General features: G+C 47.3%; 1 protein-coding gene across 24 annotated transcripts in view; it reads left to right on the forward strand.

Moving 5' to 3' along the window:
• ST3GAL3 (ST3 beta-galactoside alpha-2,3-sialyltransferase 3) overlaps positions 1-24,207 on the forward strand; it is a 238,927-nt gene that overhangs the window by 180,860 nt on the left and 33,860 nt on the right. For all 24 annotated transcript variants that reach the window (XR_013519985.1, XM_017974624.5, XM_017974627.5 and 21 more), the window contains one exon: positions 21,928-22,022. Coding sequence is in view for 23 of the 24 variants with exons in the window: in XM_017974624.5 (XP_017830113.1) it covers positions 21,928-22,022 (95 nt within the window). In the remaining variant the exon portion in view is untranslated. The remainder of the gene's footprint in view (positions 1-21,927; positions 22,023-24,207) is intronic.

The raw sequence follows: 24,207 nt of genomic DNA on the forward strand, positions 1-24,207 counted from the left end.
GGGCTCTGAGAGAAGGACAAGAGCAGAAGCTGCTCATTGACCATGATAGTGGTACAGAAATGATTATTTGGACTGAGGCCATAGCGGTGGAGAGAGGTAAGTTTGTAAATTTAGAATATGTTTAGTGATTGTATTAACAGGACTTGCTGATGAATCGGATTAGAGGCAGCCAAAAAAAAAGAGATGAGTCAAGAATGACTCCAAGGGATGCTATCCAACTGGAAAGAGAGAGATTTGTTTGTACAATAGGTGTTCCTCTATGTGAGGATCTGGGAATATGGGGCTAAAAGAGAAAAAAAGAATGACTCCTAGGTTTTGGCTTGATCAGCTACATTAGCTTGGCGCCTGCCTTCCTCACCATCAAAGACAGAGTCCCTGCTCCTGCACTGTGGCCCTGCGTATCACTGGCATTCTCACCACTGCTTTGAATCCCATCACACTCTTGTCCTTCCATCAAACCTGCCACAGCAGGGCCCACCACTTTTCCTGCTTCTAATTCTGAGCTGCTTGGCACCACTGCCTTGGCGACACACAGACAGCCTTGGCACTACTGTGGCTTCATGCTGTCCAGCCTCTGTGCACAGCTCAGCAGTCTTTATCCCTGTCCCAGCGGAGCAGGAATTGGCCTGAATTGGCCCTGGAAGATCCACATGGTGGAGGCTGTCGCCCCAAGCTGCTCCTGTCTCGCAGCCAACAGGCATTTACTGAGTACCTGCTTTGTGCTTGGCTGTGAGCTAGCGGTGCCACAAAGTAAAATGGGCGACAATTTTGGCAAGTTCTAAGTGCCAGGAGGTCAGTGTGACTTACCATGGTGACTGTCCCAAATCTTTCCTGTTCATAAGTTCCTACAGTCTACACCCTCACATCACAACCCCAAATCTTCCCAGGGAAAAGAGTCAATCCAGTGAGCATTCTCTCAGGTTCTCCCTACCTCTAAGCTCACCTATCAGAGTAGCCATCTTCACATCCTCCTCCCTTTCCAGGGAAAAGATACCCTGTCTTCTGTGTTCCTCCCCTCATACTCTGGATCTGTCCCCTTCCCCTCTCCTGGGCTTCATTCCACTGTTATCCCGCTCTGTCACTTACCCCATCCCTCTCTCTGCTTGTCTCCTTTCCATCTGCATACAAACATGCTCAGTTCTTCCCCATCCCACTTCATCTCCAGCTTCCATTCCACTTCTGTCCTCTCCTTCACTACCAAGTCTCTTTAGAAACTGTCTGACCTCTGTGTTGAACACTCTCACTTCTCTCCCTCCTCAAGCCCTGCAGTTGGTTCTGTCCTCTCCAATCCCCAATCCTGTGTTCCCTAAGGGGCCAGTGATTTTCATGTATTACCAGAAGCAATGCAGTTAACACGAACATGAATACAAATAGCGCCCATCCTGAGGTCATTTTGAGATTAAATACAATAATGCAGAGAGCACTTAGAACAGTGCCAGGAACTCAGTAAACCCTCAACTCATTGCTATTATTACTGTTGTTATTATTGTGATGTTGATCATATGTTTCATAACTGCCTCACTGCTTGGCTGCCTCACCCATTATCCACCAAGGCAGGGAGCTGAGTTCTTTTTCTTTTGAAACAGAGTTTCACTCTGTCACCCAGGCTGGAGTGACACAGTCTCAGCTCACTGCAACCTCCACCTCCTGGGTTCAAGTGATTCTCCTGCCTCAGCCTCCCGAGTAGTTGTCCGCCACTATGCCCAGCTAATTTTTGTATTTTTAGGAAAGATGGGGTTGCACCATGTTGGCCAGGCTGGTCTTAAACTCCGGACCTCGGGTGTTTCCCCTTGCCTCGGCCTCCCAAAGTGCTGGGATTACAGGCATGAGCCACCACGCCCGACCTCTGTGTTCTTTACATTCCCAGTGACTAGCAGAGCCTGAGATGAGCTGGGGCTTAGCACGTATTGGAGACATGGACGGTAGATGCTGGTCACCAACAGGACCGTGCCTGTGGGCTTTGGATTATGTGGCCTCTGCAGGCAATCTGGCCATCATCCAGGATCTCCCTGAGCAAGGAGTGCCTGTCATGGCAGCTTCCCTCCCCCATGTCCCCCACTTCCCTCCCTCCTTCCTCTACACGAGGCACAGCCTGTCAGCAGAGTCGGTGGGAGCCTGTCAGCAGGAGCCAAGGCACTGCCCCCTTGAGGGCCTCTGGCTCAGCCTCTCCTCTCCTCCTTCAGCACAGGCCTCCCTGCCTGTCACACATGTCATGCATGTGGCTCCAGCCTGTCTGGACACAGATGTGGCCTCAATTCCTAGGCAGGCGGGGTTGGGGAGGGACAGTAGCTGGCAATATTTCAGATGGGGGGGGTGGGGGTATCTGTGAACAGTGGAAACATCACAGGAAGCCTGGTGCTTTGGAACAGGTAGATCAAAGTGTCCATGAGGGTCCAAACAGCGGCGGTCCCCAGACCTCCACAGGTGAGCAGGAATTGGCCTGGATTGGCCCTGGAAGATCAACAAGGTAGAGACTGTCACCCCAGGCTGCTCCTGTCTCTTGCAGCTCACAGGCATTTGCTGAGTACCTGCTCTGTGCTTGGCTGCGAGCTGTGGGTGCTACACAGGCTGCTGGGGAACTGGGCAATAACATTAGCATGTGCTAAGTGCTAAGAGGTCAGTGTGCATAAAGAACACTGATGACCCAGACGAGGGCTTGGTCAGCCCTGTGTGGCTCAGGGAAGACCTCAGAGAGGTAGAGATGCTGCAGTCCCATCTTGAGCAATGCGCAGAAGTTGAGCACATGAATGATAAGGAGATGAGAACCGCACGCAGAGGGAACAGTGGTATAGAGGCCTGGAGGTGTTAAAGAGCCTGACAGACTCTGGAAATGATACATAATTGTATGGGGCTAGAGCATATGGAAAGGGAGGAGAAGAGAGGGGTATCTGGGGCTGGAGAGGTAGACAGGAGCCTTAAAAATCAGACTCCAGAGCTTAACCTTTACCTTCTAGGTTGCAGTTGCAGTTGGCAGTATCCCATATCAAACTAATTCAAGCAAAAAGAAAAGTAGTTTACATAACTGTGAAGTTCAGGACCTGAACTATCTTTAGGCCCACCCGAATCTAGGACTCAAACAGCATCTTTCTCCCTGCAGCCATAGAAGATGGCTTCAGCAGTTCTAAGCTTGAAGTTGCAGGGTTTTTTTCTTAAAGGGCCAGATAGTAGATATTTTTGGCTTCGTGGGCCATATAGTCTCTGTCACAAGTCTCTGCTGTTGTGGGACAAAAGCAGCCATACCTTGTTTAAATGAATAGGTGTGGCTGTATTCCAATAAAACTTTGTTTATAGAAATAGGCAGCTGGTCTATAGGCTGTAGTTTGCCTGACTCTGGTCTAGGCTTGCATGGCTTGTATCGCTCACTAACTTAGAGAAAAAAAGAGACTCCCACAGCCCCCAGCATCCAAATATGAAATGTCAGAGAAGACCATGATGCATAACACTTAGGTCAAGTGCCCATTCTTTTTTTTTTTTTCTTTGAGACAGGCTCTCACTCTGTTGCCCAGGCTGGAATGGGCATAATCATGGCTCACAGCAGCCTTGACCCTTCCAGGCTCAAGCAGTCCTCCTGCCTCAGCCCCCCATATAACTGGGACTATAAGCATGCACTACCATGCCTGGACAATTTTTTCAATTTTTTATTCATAGTGACAGGGTCTCACTGTGTTGCCTAGGCTGGTCCCAAACTTCTAGGCTCAAACAGTCCTCCCACCTCAGCCTCCTAAAGTGCTGGGATTGCAGGCATGAGCCACCATACCTGGCCAGGTGCCCATTCTAGAGCCACTTAGGAAAGGGTCTCCTGACTGGTCAGCCTGGACATGTGCCCATCCCAGTAGCAGTGGTGGGGGTCAGCCCAACCAGGAACATATGGAATGAAAAGTGGGATGCTATTGTAGAAGACGGGAAGAGCTGCAGACATTCACTGCAACATGCCAACAAGAAAGAGCATTAAGTGAGTGCCTGAAAGTGCCAGTGATGATCCAGCTGGAAATTGGTCCTGACACAGCCTCAGGCACCAAGCCAGCCCTGCAGTGCTGATGCACGCCCTGCCTGGCCTTTTCCATTCATGCAGTATTTGCATCTCAGCTGCTTTATTTACACCCAGTCAGAATGCACTTGCCCACTCATTCTTCCTCACACAGTGCTCCACCTGCCTGGGTGGAACTAGAGGGCAGAGTCATGGGGGTGCGGGGTGGGGAGGGTGCCAGGCTGAAGCTCCTCTGCCCTTGGTGGGAGCTGCTTCACCCTTCTAGCCTCAGCATTCTCTCTCCTTATCTCGAAGGGACAGTTACTTACCGTTCTCTTCTCTTCTGTGCCTTTATCTACAGCTACCCTTCTCAGCATCTCCACCAGGCTTACATTTACTTGTCTTTCAAGGCTTAGCTCAGCTTTGTCATTATCTCCTTTGAGAAGTCTTTCCTGTACCCTCAAGTTGGTCAGTGACCTTTGTACCAAAATATAGGACGCTATTCCAAAATACAGAATGTGGACATATATTTTCTTATGATTATTTCTCTACCTGTCTCTACCACTAGCTTCTTGAGGGAAGGACCAAGGCTAACTTACCTTTAGGTTCCAGGCTCGCACTCAGCACAGGACCTAGCACTGAGTGGGCAAGCAGTTGTCAGATGGAGCTGTGTTTTCCAGCTCCATCTAGTCCCAGGTAAGACAAGAGCTTCCTGAACAGCCTTGGAATAGTACTTGTTGGTTGGCACCTGATATTTGTCTCTTTACCTCTGAACTGCCCCTCTCAGGACATATGCCCACCCACTCTACAAACTTACATCCTTTCTCCTTTGACTCCCACTCTCCCATAGGACCTGTTTCCTGTGGGATTCATTCAAGTGGTCAGCAGGAGAAATGCAGCAAGTCATATATTTGACAAGGCATTTAGAAAGTGTTCGCATGGCCTGCTTAGACATACACCAGGCTCTTCTTGTGCATGGCCCTTTCTGGTGGGGTTACAGCAGCTAGATTCCAAGCAAGACCACGTAGACTCTAGAACACCTACATCCCTGTTATGTCTATCCCACCACTACTCAGAGAAGGTTCTAGGAAGGTGCATCTGTGGGATTTGGCTTCATCCTATTGGATGACAGTTTCGTCTTGTAGGAGCCAAGGCCTATGGCTGAATCTAACAGACTGATGTGCTGTGGTCCCTGGTCTAAGAACTCCTTGTTGGGCTCTCCCTTCCCTTTGTCTCATGGGCTACTCACACTTGTCATACTCATTGAGAAGAAGTGGCTAAAAGGATGACGACCCGCCCAAACAGGCATAGTTGCCAAGCTGAAGCCATCTGTCACCCTAATCCAGCAAACCCATATCTGGAAGCACCTCTTTCAGCTGGGTTGGTGGGAACTAAGAAGAAGACAGAACCCTTGATCTGCTGGTGGCCACATTCAACTACTCCCTCGCCTCACTCCTTAACAAGACCGGTCAGCTTTCTTGCCAGTCTATGGATACAGGCTTAATATTCCGAGCCTTAGAGCCTGGTTTAGGTCAGTGAGCCAGTGTTGAGGACATTCACCTTATACGCTGCACCTTAGCCACATTTGTGAGCATTAAATGAGCTGGAAGATCCCTTAGGAGGGCCCCAGGTTGCCCCTCCTGGCTGGTTAGCCTGATGCTTATGCCTAATCATAGTCCTCTCTCAGTCTACAGGTCTGTGAGCAGGGCAGCCTCCTGGCTTCTGGGGTTCCACCTATGCTGTGAGAGGCACAGGGGTCAGATACACACTCAGCATTTACTCTCCTAGGCTCTTGGATCTAAGGAGAAAGGATAGGCAGGTTCCAGTGCAACTTCTGTCTCCTCCTTCCCTGGGTCCTTCTCACGCACTCACACACACCCTGCTGAAACCTGATCCTGAGGCCGCCTCGCGTGCTGGGGTGCTGGCGGGGCTGGCGGGCTGGGGCCTGTCTATTGGAGCCTGCCCCACCCTGCCCTGCTACCCCCTAGGCCAGGGCAAGCAGGTCAGGCGTCCCCCGCCCCCGCTAGTCTGACCAGTCATTCCACACCTTCAGGGCCACCTGCACCCTGGCCAGGCCCCCAAACTGGCACGCTGGTCTGGATGGAAGGCCCTGGATTCTGTTCCAGGCATAGCATGAGGCTAGGCCACCTGCAGAATTTAACACAAACACACGCACACCATCTCTACCATCACCCCACCCCCACGTTTCCTGTTGTTTATGAGTCCCAGCCCAGTTTCCAAGGCCTCTGCAGGCACCAAGACACCTCACGGGGCTGAACAAAGTGCAGTAGAACACTGGAGGAAGAGTGCAAGTCTGCCTGGGGGAGTCAGAGGAGACTGTCCAGGGGAAGTAGCCTTTCAACTTAATACCAGTGAGACAGAGCAGAGGATACCAGAGACTGGAAAGAAGAAATAGGGTAAGACTGGTTAAATTCTACAAAATCACAGCTAAATAGGAGGAATATATTCTAGTGTTCCATGGCACTCTAGGATGACTATAGTTCATGATAGTATAAGTTTCAAATAGCTAGACAGAAGATATCAAATGTTCTCAACACAAAGAAATAATAAATACTGACCGGGCACGGTAGCTCACACCTGTCATCCCAGCACTTTGGGAGGTGGAGGCGGGCTGATCACCTGAGGTCTGGAGTTTGAGACCAGCCTGACCAACATGGCAAAACTTCATTTGTACTAAAAATACAAAAAATTAGCCAGGCGTGGTTGCAGATGCCTGTAATCCCAGCTACTCGGGAAGCCAAGGCAGGGAGAATCACTTGAACCCAGGAGGCAGAGGTTGCAGTGAGCTGAGACCATACCACTGCAATCCAGCCTGGGCAACAGAGCAAGACTCCATCTCAAATTAAAAAAAAAAAGTGATGAAGAGTTTCAGAATGTGGCTGTGGAACTGAGTGGCTGACATGGAGTGAAGATGAGAGGGTCACTGGAGTCAAATAAGTCATCTTTAAGGCCAGAGTTGTAGGACATTGAAGCTTCTGAAAATAGTTGAGCAAGAATTGGGTTTGCATAGAATGTAAGACAGGTGCTGAAATCTTGAATGAATATGCAGAGTTGGTAGACTATTGGTTGAAATTTGGTGAGGGTAGGTAATAAGGTGATAGTGATGTAGTGATGGAGGTGACGATGATGTTGGGGAAAGTTATGGTGCTGGCTGTGATTGTTAGAAATTCCAGCATCCAGGCCAGGCACGCTGGCTCACACCTGTAATCCCAGCAGTTTGGGAGGCGGAGGTGGGCAGATCACGAGGTCAGAAGTTCTAGACCAGCCTGACCAGTATGGTGAAATCCCGTCTCTACTAAAAATACGTAAATAAGCCAGGCATGGTGGCATGTGCCTGTATTCCCAGCTACTCAGGGGACTGAGGCAGGAGAATTGCTTGAACCCAGGAGGCAGAGGTTACAGTAAGCTGAGATTGCACCACTGCCCTCCAGCCTGGGAGGCAGAGCGAGACTCCATCTCTTAAAAAAAAAAAAAAAAAAAAAGAAAAGAAAAGAAATTTTAGCATCCACCACTGTTCTTTCTGGGCATTCTAGGGTAACAAGAATGTAGGGTATACCAAGTCCTTGTTCCTATCTTGAAACCTGATCCCCCCATCACCATGAAAGCATGCCTGTGGTCAAGTGAAGGAGGAGAAGAAAGAGGCTAGAGCACAGCACAGGACTTGTTGAGGGAACGCTAGATAACTTCCTTGAATCCAGGGGCTGCAACCAATGATACAAGGAGGGAAAACCAGGAAGAAAATAAGCATGCAAATCTCCTAGGAAAAGCCACAGGGTAGTCTTAGAACAGGTAAAAAGAGGCCGTTGTTAGTCATATAGAACTAGATAAAATTGGATCTAGTCTTTATACCAACCAGAATAGATCAAAGATTTAAATGTAAAACATGAAAACACACAAATACTAAAAAAGAGTATGGATTAATTTATCTATAACCTGGGAATGAGGAAAACTTTCCTATGACTCAAAATTCAGAAGCAAGAGGGGAAAGATTGATAACGTTGACTTAAAAAAAAAAAAAAAAAAAAAACTGTTGTGTGGGAGGCTGAGGGTGACCATAGCAGCTTCTTTCTGTCACCGGCCTTGAGAAAAAGTAAAAATCTTTTGCAAAAATGAGGGGAGAATAAAGCAAGAACAGAAAACATTATAACCCAAGTAAATAAATCAGAAAACGAGAGGAAATATTTGTAACTGTATCTCAGAGAGTTTATATATTAAATATAGAAAGAACTTTTAAAAAAGAAAAAAAAATACCTAAAAGATTGGGCAAGAGATATGAATAAAGTTGGCAGAGAAAGAACTGCAAATGGCCCTTCCATAAATGAAATGCTAAATCCCACTCAAAAGAAATGCAAATTAAGACGACAGTGAAATGCTATTTTTTTCCTATCTGTCCGACCTACCCTCTGCGGGAAGACTGGGCTCATTGGGAAAGAAACCGGACCGCAGGCTAGAGGAAATTCCTTAAGTTCAGGCTTTATTGAGAGGAAAGAGCCTCCGGGCGGGCCAGCCTGGACAAAAAGGAAAAATGGCCGCGCCGCTCAGAGGGGCAGGGTTGTTTTATAGGGGGCTGAAGGGCTGGGGGGTGGGGAAGCCGAAAGCCGAGGTGGTGGGCAACTGTTGGTCAGTTTGAACTGCTGGGTGGCGGGAAGCTGGGCGGCGGGAGGGCTAGGGCCGGTATGTAAAGTGAGAGATAAGGGAGCCTCTTTGTGGGGGAGGGAAAGAGAGAGAGAGAGCTTTCGCGGTAGGGGCAGAGTTTTCCAAACATTCCCGACTCCTTAAAGAAAAGAAAAAGAGGGGGTCAGGGACGTCGGTTGTCTCTCTAGCTACTTCCTGCTGACAAGGGTCAACGGGGGGTTCTGAAGAGGTCCCTTTTCTTAAGGAGCCTGGATGTTCAGGGAGAGGTCTGTTTCTTGCACTCGTTCAGGGTAGGGTTGGAGCAGCATCTGGTGGATGGTGACTCAAGTCAGTTCTTGAAAGCGCCGCTGTAGGAACTGTAGAAAGCAAGGAGCAATAAGTAAGATTAGGCAAACGGCTACTAGGGGCCCAAGCAATGGGGACAAGAGGGTATACAGAGAGGAAGACCACCACGCTGTGGCTTCAGCCAAGAACTTCTGACTCTGCAGGTTAGTTTTGAGTTTCTGGAGGCTCTCGATTTGGGTTTCTACTAGGCCGGATTCATTGATGTAGTAACAGCACTCTTCTTGTAGGAAGATACAGGTCCCTCCTCGTTCAGCAGTGAGCAGGTCTAGGGCTCTTCAGTTCTGCAAGGCAACTTGGGCAACTGAGGTGATCTGTCATTAGAGTGATGCTAAAGACTCAGTAGAGTCATCAATAGCTGCTTGGAATTGCGAGGTCAGTCGGGCTATAGCCAGGTGAGAGTGGACTAGTGCCCCTCCTCCTAATCCTGCTGCAAGTGCTGAACCAGCAAGGGAGACTCCAATGGCAATGGGTAGGAAGGCAGCTCATCGGGTGCGGCGATGGGGAGTTTGCAGCATCTGGAATTCGGCTGGGGAATATATAGTGAGTCGAGGGACTAGGGTTACCGGGAGGCATAAAAGAGATGAGGAAAGACCAATGTAGAGAGTTTTTGTTAAGGTCTTGTTACACCAGAAAAACGTTCCTCGTGGGGCTGTTATATTAGTGGTTACCCGTATAGTTCTGTTACAGCTAGGGAAGTTTCGGCCTAGGGAATAGCACACAGGTAGCTGTTCAAAATCAGGTGGGAGTGTAGAGATCAACTTCCTTGATGGGGGAGAAGGAAGAAGTTGAGGCTGAAAGGTTGAGAGGGATGGGGTAGGGGACTGCAACGAAGGGAGTCTGTCCTAAGAAGGCACACATGAGGCATGAGGTTAGGTCAGTTAATCCTGAGAGGTTAGCTAACTTGATTCCTTCTTGGAGAAAGGTTAACCAGGAAAACGGAGGCAAATGTGGTTGCAATTGGTCATTTAGAGATTTTTCTTGTAGGCTAATATCAGAGTGGACTTGGTGGACTGTACGTACATATGCCCGCCAGATGTACAGGTGGGAAGAGGGATATTTGGTATCTATGTGGTCATACACGGCAGCTTTCTGGGGGCTTTTCCACCGGTTGTCCCAGGGGTCAGGTATGAGAAGGGAATACCGTGTAGAACCGATAATGGTGTTTCCTTCTCCATCTATGTCTGGGATGATTTTGAGCTGAGATCGGGCAGGTACTGTGGACTCGATAGCTATATGTAGTCGACAGCTCATCCAAGTACATCCCATGCAGGAGCGCCAAGGAGTATTATTGCGTGCTCCTGATGGTTGGTCGTGATTGAAGCACATGAGAGGTATATCAGTATGGACGTTGCGGAATTTGGTGAAGTTCAGCTATATGGCACTTTGGCATCCGGCTGCGGGGCAGTCGGAAGTTGCAAGAAGATGGTTGTGGCTGTATGGGGGGTATTACAGATGAAGGTGGTTTTGGTATAGTTTTCAGTTAGGAAGAATCTCCATCTGTAGGGGGTGTGGCTGCTAGGCCCTGGTAAGTTTGACAGATAAAGGGCCAGTAGGAACAGCCTTCCAGCATAGGGAGGGTCCATGAGGAGCCTTTTTTACCCGAGAGAGGTGAACCCAAGATGGGATTTCAGCAATTCTTATAGCTGATGGAGTGGTAAGGAGCACTGTGTATGGTCCTTCCCACTTGGGGGCGAGGGGCTTTGGGGAGAGGGACCTGATAAAAACTGAGTCTCCGAGGGAGACTTTCTGTGTATTTTCAGATGGCTGGGTAGGTTGGGGGAGAGAAGCATTGGCATGTTCTCGGAGAAGGCTGCGAAGGAGAGTAAAGTAGGGGAGGTAACTGTCTAGAGTAGTGGTCTCTGGCGGTGGGGGAGTTGAAAGTAGGAAGGGGCGACCGTACAGCAGCTCGAACGGGCTAAGCTGTGATGGGCCCCGGGGCTTGCTCTCAACCTGGTGAGGGTAATAGGAAGCAAGGTTACCCAGGATTGGCGGAGCTCAAGCATGAGCTTAGTCAGATGCTCCTTTATTAGGCCATTGGCCCGTTCCACCTTACCAGAGGACTGAGGATGGTAGGCGGCGTGTAGCTTCCACTGAATTCCTAGAGAGGTAGAAACGGCATTAGTGACTTTGGAGATAGAGGCTGGGCCGTTGTCTGACTGTATGGTGGCTGGGAGTCCAAAGCGTGGGATGATGTGTTGAATGAGATGAGTGGCTACTGTCCCGGCAGACTCAGAGGCTGTGGGGTAAGCTTCAATCCAGCCTGAAAAAGTGTCAACAATGGTTAGCAGATACCGGTACTGTTTGTGCTTTGGCATATGGGTGAAATCAATTTGCCAGTCTTGGCCAGGTAGGAACCCGCGTAGCTGATGAAGCTGGCACCAGGGATGACAGGAACCCTGGGAATTAGTTTTCGCGCAGACAGTACATGAGGACTGGACTTCCTGTATGGTACTGAGGAGATGGTGAGGGTGAAAAAGTGGGTTGAGGAACCAGTATAAGGCTTTAGGCCCAATGTGGAGTGAATTGTGGATGTCTTGGATTATCTGGTACCTTTGCTTTTCAGGGAGGATGAGGAGGTTATGCTTGAAGGCCCAGTCATCCTTGAACCGTACCCCGGGGGTAGACTGGAGGGTCTGGAGTTCCGAGGCAGAGTATTGAGGGCTAGGAGAAAGAGGCTGTGTGGGCTGGCGGTGGGGAAGGTTATGACGGCCTTCAGCTTTGAAAGGATGTCTCGCCCCAGAAGGGGAACTGGGCAGGTGGGGATTACTAAAAAGAGTGGGTAAATGGAGTAGAGTTATATGAGCACATGAGTGGTGGGGTTTGGTAGGGGATACTCGGGGTCCCATCAATTCCCATGACCGAGACCTGGGAAGGGGTGAGACGGCCAGAATAAGAAGGAAGTGCGGAGTAGGTAGCCCCCATGTCTTGTGACCCTAGGCTTGGTGAGGGTAACCGGAGTCGGAAAGCCAGGGCCCCGCTAGTCGTCTAGCAGCCCTAATAGACTGGGGAACGGAGCTCCCTCAGAGGTCGGCTTCTGGCAAGCAGTCTCCTCCCTACTGAGGGTGACTGCCGGCTGTGTAACGCCAGTGTGTCTGTTTTGAGGAACCGGCACCCTGGGGAAGCTGGGGCAGTCTGACTTCCAGTGTCCCGGGAGCCGACAGATAGGGCAAGGCTTAGTTGGTGGCCGTGGTTGTGGACAGGCTCGGGACCAGTGTCCTTCCTTTCCACATTTGAAACATGCTCCCGGAGGGGCATGGGTTTCGGCCTTGGGCTTCTGGTTCCCTGCCGGCCTTAGAGCCGCCACTAGGGCTTGGGTCTGGAGGGCAGCCTTCTGCTTCATGCGAGTTTGGCGGGCAGCCTCAGCCGCATCTTCCCTGGCATTGAATACTTTAAAGGCCATTTTTACCAGGTCTTGGATGGGAGTCTCTGGCCCCTCTTCTGCTTTCTTTAGTTTCTTTCTTATGTCGGGTGTTGATTGGGAGATAAAATGGGAGGCTAATACAGTGGCCCCGTTTTGGGAGGCTGGATCTAGTCGAGTATACCGGACTAGGGCTTCTTATGCTTGAGTGAGGTATTGGAATTCTTTAATATAGGTGGACAGGTCAGCTGAGAAGGATCCTAAACGTTTCTCAATTTGGGACAGGTCTTGGAGTGAGAAAGGAACATGGACCCTGATTAAACCTTCTGCGCCTGCTACTTCTCAGAGTGGGGCCAGGATAGCTGGCTGGTGGGAGCGGGTGTGGGCCGCCACCGGAGAGGCAAGAGGAAGTGAGGCCTCCGAGGGAGGGGGCCCAGAGGGAGTAGAGGAAGAGCGAGGCATGGCCTCTGAGGTAGGAGGTGCAGAGGGAGTGGGGGAGGAGCGTGCCGTTGATGGCAACTGGTTGCTGAGGTTGGCAGGAGAGGATAGATGTTCAGGCAGATCCTCTGGTGAGGAGTAGGGAGGGGGAGAGGTAGTGGAGGAAGATTTACAAGGGGTTCGAGCTAAGAGGATTTGGTAGGTGGAGCAGGAAGAACATAGGTCAGGGTGGGTACGGAGGTCCCAAAAAGCCTGGACGTAAGGAATTTCATTGTCCTTGCCCGTGCGGCGACAAAAATCATCGAGATCTCGGAGGGTGTTGAAATCAAAAGTGCCAGTCGGGGGCCAATGTGACTGGTTACTGAGTTTGTATTGGGGCCAAGCCACCTGGGACAGGAAGATAAGCTTTTTCTTTCTGAGGGTTTGGGAATATCCCAATTTGGTAAAATTTCGCAGCAAGCACCCAAGAGGGGTGCTCAGAGGTATTTTGGACTCCGAATTTCCCATGGCAGGCGCAGCTACAGACCCTCCGGCGCGGATGGGCAGATGCAACAAAAAGGCGTCCCCATTTGTTGCAAATTCCCCGGAGTACAATTAAGTACGGAAAGGGAAGCGGTCAGAGGGGCATCCCCCGTCTGGCGGCTGTCCCTCGGAAGGCTCCTGGAGCCGGAACGGAAGACTACCTTGGCTCGGCCGAGACTAGGCAAGGAGTCCGTGCGGAACGCTGGAGAGGGAGCAACTGCACCGTGCCGTAGGAAGAGGAGACGGGAAGCGGGGGAAGGCAAAGCAAGAAAAAACTTGGCTTACCTTAATCGGAACGTGGAGGTGGCAGGGCCAGTGTTGGGTAGGTCGGGGAGTGGGGCCATGGCCGGGCCAACGGCCCCAGCTCCCGGGTTTCGGCACCATTTGTCCGACCTACCCTCTGCGGGAAGACTGGGCTCATTGGGAAAGAAACCGGACCGCAGGCTAGAGGAAATTCCTTAAGTTCAGGCTTTATTGAGAGGAAAGAGCCTCCGGGCAGGCCAGCTGGGACGAAAAGGAAAAATGGCCGCGCCGCTCAGAGGGGCAGGGTTGTTTTATAGGGGGCTGAAGGGCTGGGGGGTGGGGAAGCCGAAAGCCGAGGTGGTGGGCAACTGTTGGTCAGTTTGAACTGCTGGGCGGCGGGAAGCTGGGCAGCGGGAGGGCTAGGGCCGGTATGTAAAGTGAGAGATAAGGGAGCCTCTTTGTGGGGGAGGGAAAGAGAGAGAGAGAGAGCTTTTGCGGTAGGGGCAGAGTTTTCCAAACATTATCAGACTAACAAAATCGAAATATTTGGCAGTGTACTCTTGGTGATGTTGCAGGGGTCGTGGGGCAGTGGCACTTTCATTCACCACTGGTGGAGACTGCGAAATGGCACAATCCCTGTGGAGGGGAATTTGGCAGTATGGAGCAAAATTAAAGATAAACACTTTGCTTTTGATCCAGCAAACCCACTTTTAGCAATCTATTTCAAAGATACATTGGCAAATAGAAAAGATATATGCATTAAATTATTCATTGTAACCACTACTAGTAGAACCTACTTTACAAAAGACTGGAAACAACCCAGGAGATTGATTAAATAAAATAACGTACATCATCAGCTGGGTACAATGGCTCAGCTTGTAATCCCAGCACTTTGGGAGGCTGCGGTGGGTGGATCATGAGGTCAGGTGTTTGAGACCAGCCTGTCCAATATGACGAAACCCTGTTTCTACTAAAAAATTTAAAAATTAGCCAGGTGTGGTGTCTCATGCCTGTAGTCCCAGCTACTTGGGAGGCTGAGGCAGGAGAATCACTTGAACCCAGGAGGCACAGATTGCAGTGAGCCAAGATCATGCCACTACACTCCAGCCTGGGTGACAGAGTGAGACTCTGTCTCAAAAAAAAAAATTAAATTAAATTAAAATAATAAGGTACATCATCAATCATGGAGTATGTAATTATCATGGAGGGATAACCAGGAAATATTGTTTAGTAAAAAAAAGAAAAATAGACAAGACAGAATGTGTACTGTGTTACCTTTAGTGAATAAAGAAGGAAATAGGAATACACAAACACACGTATCATTTATTTACTTATATCAAAAACAAGAATACAATAAAAATAAAAATGAATACTGTATGGGACTAGATGTAACAGGTAGACACAAATAAAAGCTAGACTTCTTTTAATATATTTTGTTTGTGAATTTAATTGTGTAACTATGCAGAACTTTACAAAATCATTAAACAAAATTAAATTCAGATGAGGGTAAAGCTCTCCCTTAAAAGCAGAGTGGAACAAATGAACCCAGCTATGTAGCATGTCATTGATGAATTAAACTCAGCCAAATTATTTCAACTGGGAAATGCAAAGTAATTTGTCTGTTCTTCTAGTGGGGTATACCCTAAGGCAAAAAGATCTGCAAAGAAACCTTGAATTGTTTTTAGTAATGATAGTGTTAGTAGTATACTGGTATTATTTTTCTGAAACCATTATATACATTTTCTATATGCATATGTTAGGAACAAGCAAAAAAGTAATCGCGTTAATGTCACCGGAAACAAGGATGTCCGCTTAAAAGAGATACAAATATAAAGTCAAATACAGTAGGTAAACAGATGGATTTTTTGCTCTGTGAATCATATACCAATAAAGCTGGTTTGAAAAAGAAAAAGATAAATACAAATCTTATAATCCTGATTTTGAATTGGGAATACTAGTTACAAACGAATGATGTATTCTTTTCCTTAAAAAATTATTTCCCACCCTAGGCAATATAGTGAGACTCCATCTCTACAATAAAAAATTAGCCAGGTGTGGTGGGACATGCCTGTAGTCCTAGCTACTTAGGAGGCTGAGGTGGAAGGAACACCAGAGCCCAAGAGTTTGAGGTTGTAGTAAACAAAGATCATACCACCGTACTCTAGCCTGAGCAATGGTGTGAGAGCCTGTCTCAAAAAATATATGATAGTTAAAATTGTAGGTGTGATAATGTTTTCAGAAAGGTTGTTTAGGTAGGGTTATATTTTAAGGTGTCCTTATCTTTTAGAAAATAATGCTGAAATATTTTATGGATGAAATGTCATAATTTCTGGGAATTTTTAAAATAGAAAGAAAGTGAATAGGGTATAAAAAAAAAAATTGACCATGATTGAAAATTGCTGAATCTGGGTTGTGGGGGTGGGGAGTTGACTATACTGCTTTTTTTACTTTTTTATATGTGAAATATTTTATAATGAAAAGTTTAAAAATACATACACTAGAGGGAAAAAACGAGTTCCCTTTGCAAAGAGATGCACCCACTAACAGAAGTATTAGAGGAGAGCTAGCTGAATCGTTCAAGGACTAGAAAGAGCAGCTACAGAAAGAGCATCCAAAGCCAAAGGCCTGATAAAAGAGAGAAGCAAAGTGGAAAGTGTTTGAGGCTGAGCGTAGTGGCTGTCGTTTATAATCTCAGTACTTTGGGAAGCTGAGGCAAGAGGATCACTTAAGCCCAGGAGTTCAAGACCAGCCTGGGCAACATAGTGACACTTCATCTCTACTAAAAATAAAAATAAAATGAGATCTTAGCTGGGTATGGGGATGCATGTCTGTAGTCCTAGCTACTTGGCAGGCTGAGGTAGGAGGGTCACTTGAGCCCAGGAGTTTGAGGTTAGAGTGAGCCGTGTTCACACCACTGCACTCTAGCCTGGCTGACAGATAAATATGGGAGAGATGAACATGCTCGACAGTATCTGACTAGAACTAGGAAAATATGGAATATAGGATACTCTATAGGGCAACCTGTATACATATAACTAGGAAATATATGTATGTCCTAGTTTTGTCCGGCCTGGAAATAATGACTAACCCATAACATCATGAGCTTCCCTAGCCACTCTGATGGTGATCTGTAAATACCATTACCAATTAAAAGGAACCAGGTTCCTTGAAAAAATGACTGATTCCAAGTAGGGCCAAGAAATATACAAGATCAGCCTGAAACATCTTTTCATACAAGAAAGCCAGGACATTATCAAAGATTAGTAGGGTATGTCCAGAAGATTCAGGAGCCAAATTGAAAAGACGCCACTGGCCAAAGATGGGATGATCTGAGTACCAAAAAGAATAATGATTAGCTGGGTGCGGTGGCTCATGCCTGTAATCCCAGCACTTTGGGAGGCTGAGGCAGGCAGACCACCTGAGGTCAGGAGTTCAAGACCAGCCTGACCAACATGGTGAAACACGTATCTACTAAAAGTACAAAATTAGCCAGGTGTGGTGGCACATGCCTGTAATCCCAGCTACTCGGGAGGCTGAGGCAGGAGAATCGCTTGAACCCAGGAGGCAGAGGTTGCAGTGAGCTGAGATTGCGCCATTGCACCTCCAGCCTGGGCAACAAGAGCGAAACTCCATCTCAAAAAAATAAACGAATAAATAAGAATAATGGTTATAAAAATTACAGTAGATTGACGTATATCAAATACATTAAAATGTCTGAATTTCCTAATGATGAAAACATAAAAAAGCCCCATTAATCATCTTTGGAGGGTGCTAAGGAATCAGCTCATTATTCTGCAGATGGGTAAATAGGGGAAAAAATAAGCATTTTATCTCATCTTTCCTGTAGGACTGCTACCAAAGAGTTACTGAGGGAAAGTTTATAGAAGTACTGTAGCCAAAAGGATAGATCTAAGCAGTGATCCTCAGTGGCTGCTACAAGCATTCTGTACAGAGCTGCTGAGAACTTTATCAGTTCTAGCCAAGAACACTTGAACCTAATTTTTTTTTGTTTGTTTTGTTTTGTTTTTTAATTTGAGATGGAGTCTTGCTCTGTCACCCAGGCTGGAGTGCATGGTGTGATCTCGGCTCACTGCAATCTCTACCTCCTGGGTTTAAGTGATTCTTCTGCCTCAGCCTCCCAAGTAGCTGGACTACAGGTGCCCCTACCACACCCAGCTAATTTTTGTATTTTAGTAGAGATGGGGGTTTCACAATGTTAGCCAGGCTGGTCTGAAACTCCTGATCTCAGGTGACCTACCCACCTTGGCCTCCCAAAATGCTGGGATTACAGGCATAAGCCACCACCTCGCCCAGCTTGAACCCAGTCTTGATCAATAATTTTTTTTTTTTGAGGCAGGGTCTCACTCTGTCACCCAGGCTAGAGTGCCGTGGTATGATCTTGCCTCACTGCAGCCTCAACCTCCTGAGCTCAAGCGATCCTCCCACCTCAGCCTCCCGAGCTCAAGCGATCCTCTTACCTCAGCCTCCCAGATAGCTGGTACTACTGGCACGTACCACAACACCCAGCTAATTTTTTAGTTTCTTGTAGAGACGGGGTTTTGCCATGTCACCCAGGCTGGTCTTAAACTCCAGAGCTTAAGCCATGCACCCACCCCTACCTCCCAAAGTGCTGGGATTATAGGCATGAGCTACCATGCCTGGCCATGATCAGTCTTAATATCACAGGGTAGCATGCATGTATATGTTCTTTCTTAGGGCATCATGGAAGACTGTCTATTCCTGATCTAACCAGCAGTATACAGAGTTTAGGGGACAGATGAACATGCTGAACAATATCTGAGTGCAGTTGGGAATATGGGGCACTCCACAGGACAAATAACCCATTTTCTTTAGCACAAATTGTAAGGGGGGAAAAAAGGAGAAAACCTATGGATTTAAAAGAACTATAGAGTATTTGTTAATCAACAAACATTAATGAGACAACAAAATCTGAAAGCTGATTGGACATTTGTTGCCATTAAGAAATTATAAGTTGGGACATGTGGCTCATGTCACCCTAACACTTTGGGAGGCTGGGACAGGAGGATTGCATGAGCCCAGGAGTTTAAAGCTGCAGTGAGCTGTGACTGCACCACTGCACTCCAGCCTAAGCAACAGAGCAATACCCTCTCTCAAAAAAAAGAAAAAGAAAAAAATTATAGTTAAAATTTTAGGTGTGATAATATTATGAATTAAATGGCATAATTTCTGGGAGTTTTCAAAATAGTACAGAAAGAAAATATATAGGGTATAAAAGAAACAAAATTGACCATGATTGAAAATAGCTGAGTTGGGGGGTAGTGAGTTTGGCTGTACTGTTTTTTCTACTTTTGTATATGTGAAATTTTCCATAATGAAAAGTTAAAAAATATATACACTGGAGGAAAAAATGAGTTTGTTTTGCAAAGTGGTGCACCCAACTAGCAGAAAGAAATGTTAGAGGAGAGCTGACTGAATCATTCAAGGGATAAAAAGAGCATCCAAAACACAAAGGCCTAATAAAAGAAAGAGGCAAAGTTGGAAGTGTTTGTGGCCCAGCGTGGTGGCTCACACTTGTAATCCCAGCACTTTGGGAGACTGAGGCAGGAGGATCACTTGAGCCCAGGAGTTCAAGACCAGCCCGACAACATAGCAAGACCTCATCTCTATTAAAAATAACTTTTTTAAAAATTAACCAGGTGTGGTGGGGCATACCTGTGATCCCAGCTACTAGGAGGCTGAGACTGGAAGATCACTCTCTGAGCCCAGGAGGCCAAGGCTGCAGAAAGCTGTGACTGTACCACTGGACTACAGCCTGGATGATGGAGTGAGACACTGTCTTTAAAAAAAAAAAAAAAAAAAAACATGTGAAAACAGACCATAAAAGCAAGAAATGAATAGGTTATACCTTAGAGCCAAAGATTTTTAAGAAACTCTTATCAGGCCCATTTAATACTTTTGCCAGGATCTGTCCTGTGAACTTTTTTGGACCATTAATAATATGGCAGCTGGCCAGGCGCGGCGACTCACGCCTGTAATCCCAGCACTCTGGGAGGCTGAGGTGGATGGATCACTTGAGGTCAGGAGTTTGAGACCAGCCTGACCAAAATGGTGAAACCTTATCTCTACTAAAAATACAAGAATTAGCTGGGCATGGTGGTGCACACCTGTAATCTCAGGTACTCAGGGGGCTGAGGCAGTACCTGGGCCGTACCTGAATCACTTGAACCTAGGAGGCAGAGGTTGCAGTGAACCAAGATCACATCATTGCACTCTAGCCTGGGCAACAAGAGCGAAACTCCATCTCAAAATAATAATAATAATAATAATAATATGGCAGCTGCTGCTTTTTTTGGCCATATTACTTTTGTCCATTCTTTTACATTTTGCTTTTTTGGGTTGATTCATGTCATATTATCAGCAATCTATAAGTTTTGTTTTTTGACCCAGTCTATATGGCAGGAGAAAGTCAATCTACAAAACAGTCTACAAAGTAATATGGGAAAAGGAAAATCAGTTTGGATGTATGCCATAAGGTTAATTATCTCTGTGTTGTACAATTGTGGGTTTTTTATTTTGCATAAAAGAGTGGTTGTCTGTATTTTTTCCAAAACTAACATGTTACAGGTTGCACAAAAAATGAGGTGTTTTTAAAAGTAAAACTTACTGAATTTTCCAGTCATCTGAATAAAAAGGAAGGAGAGCAAGGAGAAGGAAAAAATATGTTGAGATCATTTGCCAGATCTTAGGAATACTTTATTTGCATATGACATCTAGTACATACTGGAAAGCAGATAAAATCCTGTCCAAGCTTGACTCTGAGAGAAACTTTACAGGAATTGTATAAGCTCGGTCCTGACACAGAAGAAGGGGGTCTTGGTGAAGGCTTACCTAGGGACCATGTTTGTTTTGATATTACACATAGACCATGACTGGGATCCTCAGAGCCTCTGGCAAAACATCAAATATATTAATTTATTTAGATTTTCTATACTTGGCACAAGAAATATGCATTACGCTTTGACATGGGTTGGTAGGGGGAGTGCACTGACTCAATTGCTGGGACCCGGCTCAGAACTCCCAAGTGTTGACATCTTCCCAGCAAGAGTGATGGGGGAGGGAGCAGGATTCAGAGTTTTCTGCCTCTTTCAAGTTCACCTCAAAATCTCTAATAATACCAGACCTCTGAGTGATAACTGATACTGTTTCTCCTGGGAGTGCTGTTTATAATGTTAGTGATGATAGGGATGAGAAATCCATGCTGTGTTTGCTTTTGGGCTTGGAGGGCCACCCTGGCAGCCTCCAGTTATTCAGTGGCTGATTCAGGTTGAGTTAGAAATAAAGAGACAGAGCCACGGAGGCCCAGGCCTTTACACATTCATTTGTGGTCAGGAAGGTCCTGAGCAGGCCCCATGGCAAAATTCTCAGCATACAGTGAGTGATCAGGAACTGGCTATCTTTGGGGCTGCCAGTTCCCCTGAAAAGGGCCTCAAAGCCAGGGTGCTGGCGTCCATGTGAAGTTGTGTTCTCCAGTCATCTCTGAAGAGCTCAATTCCTGCCATACCTTTTCCCTCTGTGCCTCACTTCCCTTTGCCTCCCTGCAGACTTGCTCTCCTCCTCCCCAAGCCTGTCCCCTCCCTGCCCATTCCAAGAAGAGTAAGACTTGCCTTTTCTTTCCCCCAACTCAGCATCACTTTACCCTCCTTCTCTCACCTTCCCACACCCCCACACCCCCCCACCACCTCCGCTGATCTCCCCTCCAGGCCCAAATCAAGCCTTCCTCTGAAGCTCTGGGTCCCTCCTCACTACCACCCAACTTAGCCTCCTCTCTTTTCTTCTCTCCACCAGCAAATGCACTCAAATTCCTACTGGTCTGAAACCTCTCCCCTCAACCCTGCCTCCTAGGACTCTACTTTTTCTCTTTTCTGCCCAACTTCTGTCTCCTGTGGCTTTTAACCTGCTTTGCCCTCTCACCATGAATTCTCCTTCTTCCTCACTGTAGGTGGTCTGTCTCCCAGAATTCTCTCCAAAATCTATCTCCATGCACAGACTATATTTTTGGATGTATTTCTGCCCAGCTGGACAGTGTCTTATCTCCATGTTCCCAGATTGCAGGAACAGTGTGGGCAGCAGTGACTATTTGATGGATGCCTGCACAACCTTCCAGAGAGCTTCCAGCTCTGAGAAATTGATCCTTGCTGAGCAAATCTTGTCTCTCCACTCTTACAGATAAAGACTGACCAGGGCTACTTCCTCAGACTCAGGGTCCACTGAACAAGATCTGTCAAACCTGGTGAACAGGCTAGGTGAGGGGATGTGCCGGAATGCGGATCCGTAGCCAAGACCAGCGCACAGAAGCGCTACCAGTACTCCAGCCTATTGCGTTTTTGTGATCCTCAACAGTCCTATTGTATTCCAGGTTCTCCAAGCCAGCACCCATGTTCCTAGATGACTCCTTTCGCAAGTGGGCTCGAATCCGGGAGTTTGTGCCGCCTTTTGGGATCAAAGGTCAAGGTATGTTGGGAATCCTGACCTACATTAACATCTCGTCCCCCCACTGTCTCCCTATCCTTCAGGGCAAAGCTGCATCCTTGGAAGTCTCCATGCTGAGAATCTACCCTTCTCTACTCTCAACAAATCTTCTCTACCTTTTTCCCTTCCTTTTTTCACTTTTTTTTTTTTTGAGATAGAACCTTGCTCTGTCGCCCAGGCTACAGTGCAATGGCATGATCTCAGTTCATGCAATCTCCACCTCCTGGGCTTAAGTGATTCTCCTACCCCAGTCCCCTGAGTAGCTGGGACTATAGGCCACCGTGCCTGGCATATATATATATATTTTAGTAGAGACAGGGTTTTACCATGTTGCCCAGGTTAGTCTCAAACTCCTGGGCTCCAGTGATCTGCCCAAAGTGCTGGGATTACAAGCATGAGCCGTGCCCGGCTTCTTTACTTCTTCAATGGAGTATTTACACAGAGCCCACCACTTTCCCAGGGGCTAAGTGTACAACAGTGAAGTAGATTTGGTTCCTCTCTTGAAAAACCTCCAGCATAGTGGAGATACAGATACTCAGAGTGCAGGGCTCTGGTTAGGGAAGTATAAGGAGCTGTGAGAGCACAGAAAAGGTGTGCCATTGACATGAACACTAGAGTACTCGGTATGGTAGGGACATTCCCAGGGAAAACAGAGACAGGCCCCCAAGAGTGCCCCCAGGTCCCTCTCTCAGCCCATCCTGATGTTTTTCACCTGAACCTCACCTCCCCTCCAACCCTTCCTTATCCTGTCCAAGGCTAACCTTTCCCTTTTACTCAGGAACTCCCCTTCCATTGCCTTAGGGACCTCACCCACACAGTTCCCTCCTAACTTAAGACTTTCCCATCCTCCCTAGTAGTTGAACAATTCTGCTTCTTTGTCGAGTTCTGTGCTATTTCATGGCATGATGGAAAATAATTTGGACTTACGGGTCAGGCATAGAGGGATCAGATCCCCATTCTGCCTCCTTACTAGCTGTGACCCTGGACAAGTTACCTGTCTGTTCTTTAGTTCCTTCATCAGTTAACCAGAGAGAATAATACTATTGTGTAAAGTTGTGATCAGAATTATGTCAAATAACTGTTAAAGGGGTGATGTCCTTTGGCCAGGAGACTCAAGAATACCTGAACCCTCTACTCAGCTGGCCCTCCTCTCCCTAAAAAGAAGACAGTGGCCAGGAAAAACTGTTGAGCTGGAGCTTTGACCTCAGACCTCCAAGGACAAATCTAATGGGTCGGGTTCAACCATATAAAGAACCCCTTTTCCCTGGGTGCAGGCAGCCAAGAAGGCCGCTTTTCTCTCTTAAATCTGCACCCAAGACTGATGGGATAGCTACAAAGGCCAGGAAAGTTCGATATGGAGCCCATCAGCCAGCAAGCAGAGAGCACCTGCTAGAGTGTGCTCTTTCTGCTGAGGTTCTCCTCCTAGAAAACAAAGCCCAATCCATATCCTTCACCTGGGCTAATTAGTAGCAGTATGCTCTTCCTTAAAGGTGAAATTGGAAATGGGAAAAGGGGGGGAATCTGTGGCCTTTCCTGAAGCCCACTGTAAGGTATATCTGAAGGCATTTAGTGTCGAACACTGCTTAAAGGTTTGCTTCGCCACCCCATTCTCACTTGACTTCTGGAAGGATTCACTGCACCTGCTGCCTCCTCTGTCTCACCATTTACTCCTGAAGAACATCTGCACCCTTGCCCATCCTACCCCACTATTCCAGTGAAATGGCTCCATGTCCCAGAGAAATCCAAGGGATACTTCTCAGTCCTTAAGGTGACCTCTCAGCTACATCTGCCAGTGTCTCCAACCCCTCCTTTAAAAAAGTATAAGTTTATTATTTTTAATTTTGGAGTCATTTTTTCTTCACATGAAATATTTCAAGCATACAAAAAATACTAGGAATAATGAGCATTCATGTACCTTCTACCCAGTTTAAGAAATAAAACATGAGATACAATTAAAGCTTCTGTGTGGCCCTTCCTACTCCATTCTCCTCCTTCCCCAGGAAGCCATTATCCTGCATTATCCTGGTTTCATTGTTGGTATTCTCATGCCTTGTTTATATATATTTGAGACAGGGTCTTGCTTTGTCACCATGGCTGGAGTGCAGTGGCACGAACACAACTCATTACAGCCTCAACTCCCGCACTCAAGCCATCCTCCCACCTCAGC

This window comes from Callithrix jacchus, chromosome 7 (assembly GCF_049354715.1).
Source record: "Callithrix jacchus isolate 240 chromosome 7, calJac240_pri, whole genome shotgun sequence".
Classification (NCBI taxonomy): Eukaryota; Metazoa; Chordata; class Mammalia; order Primates; family Cebidae; genus Callithrix; species Callithrix jacchus.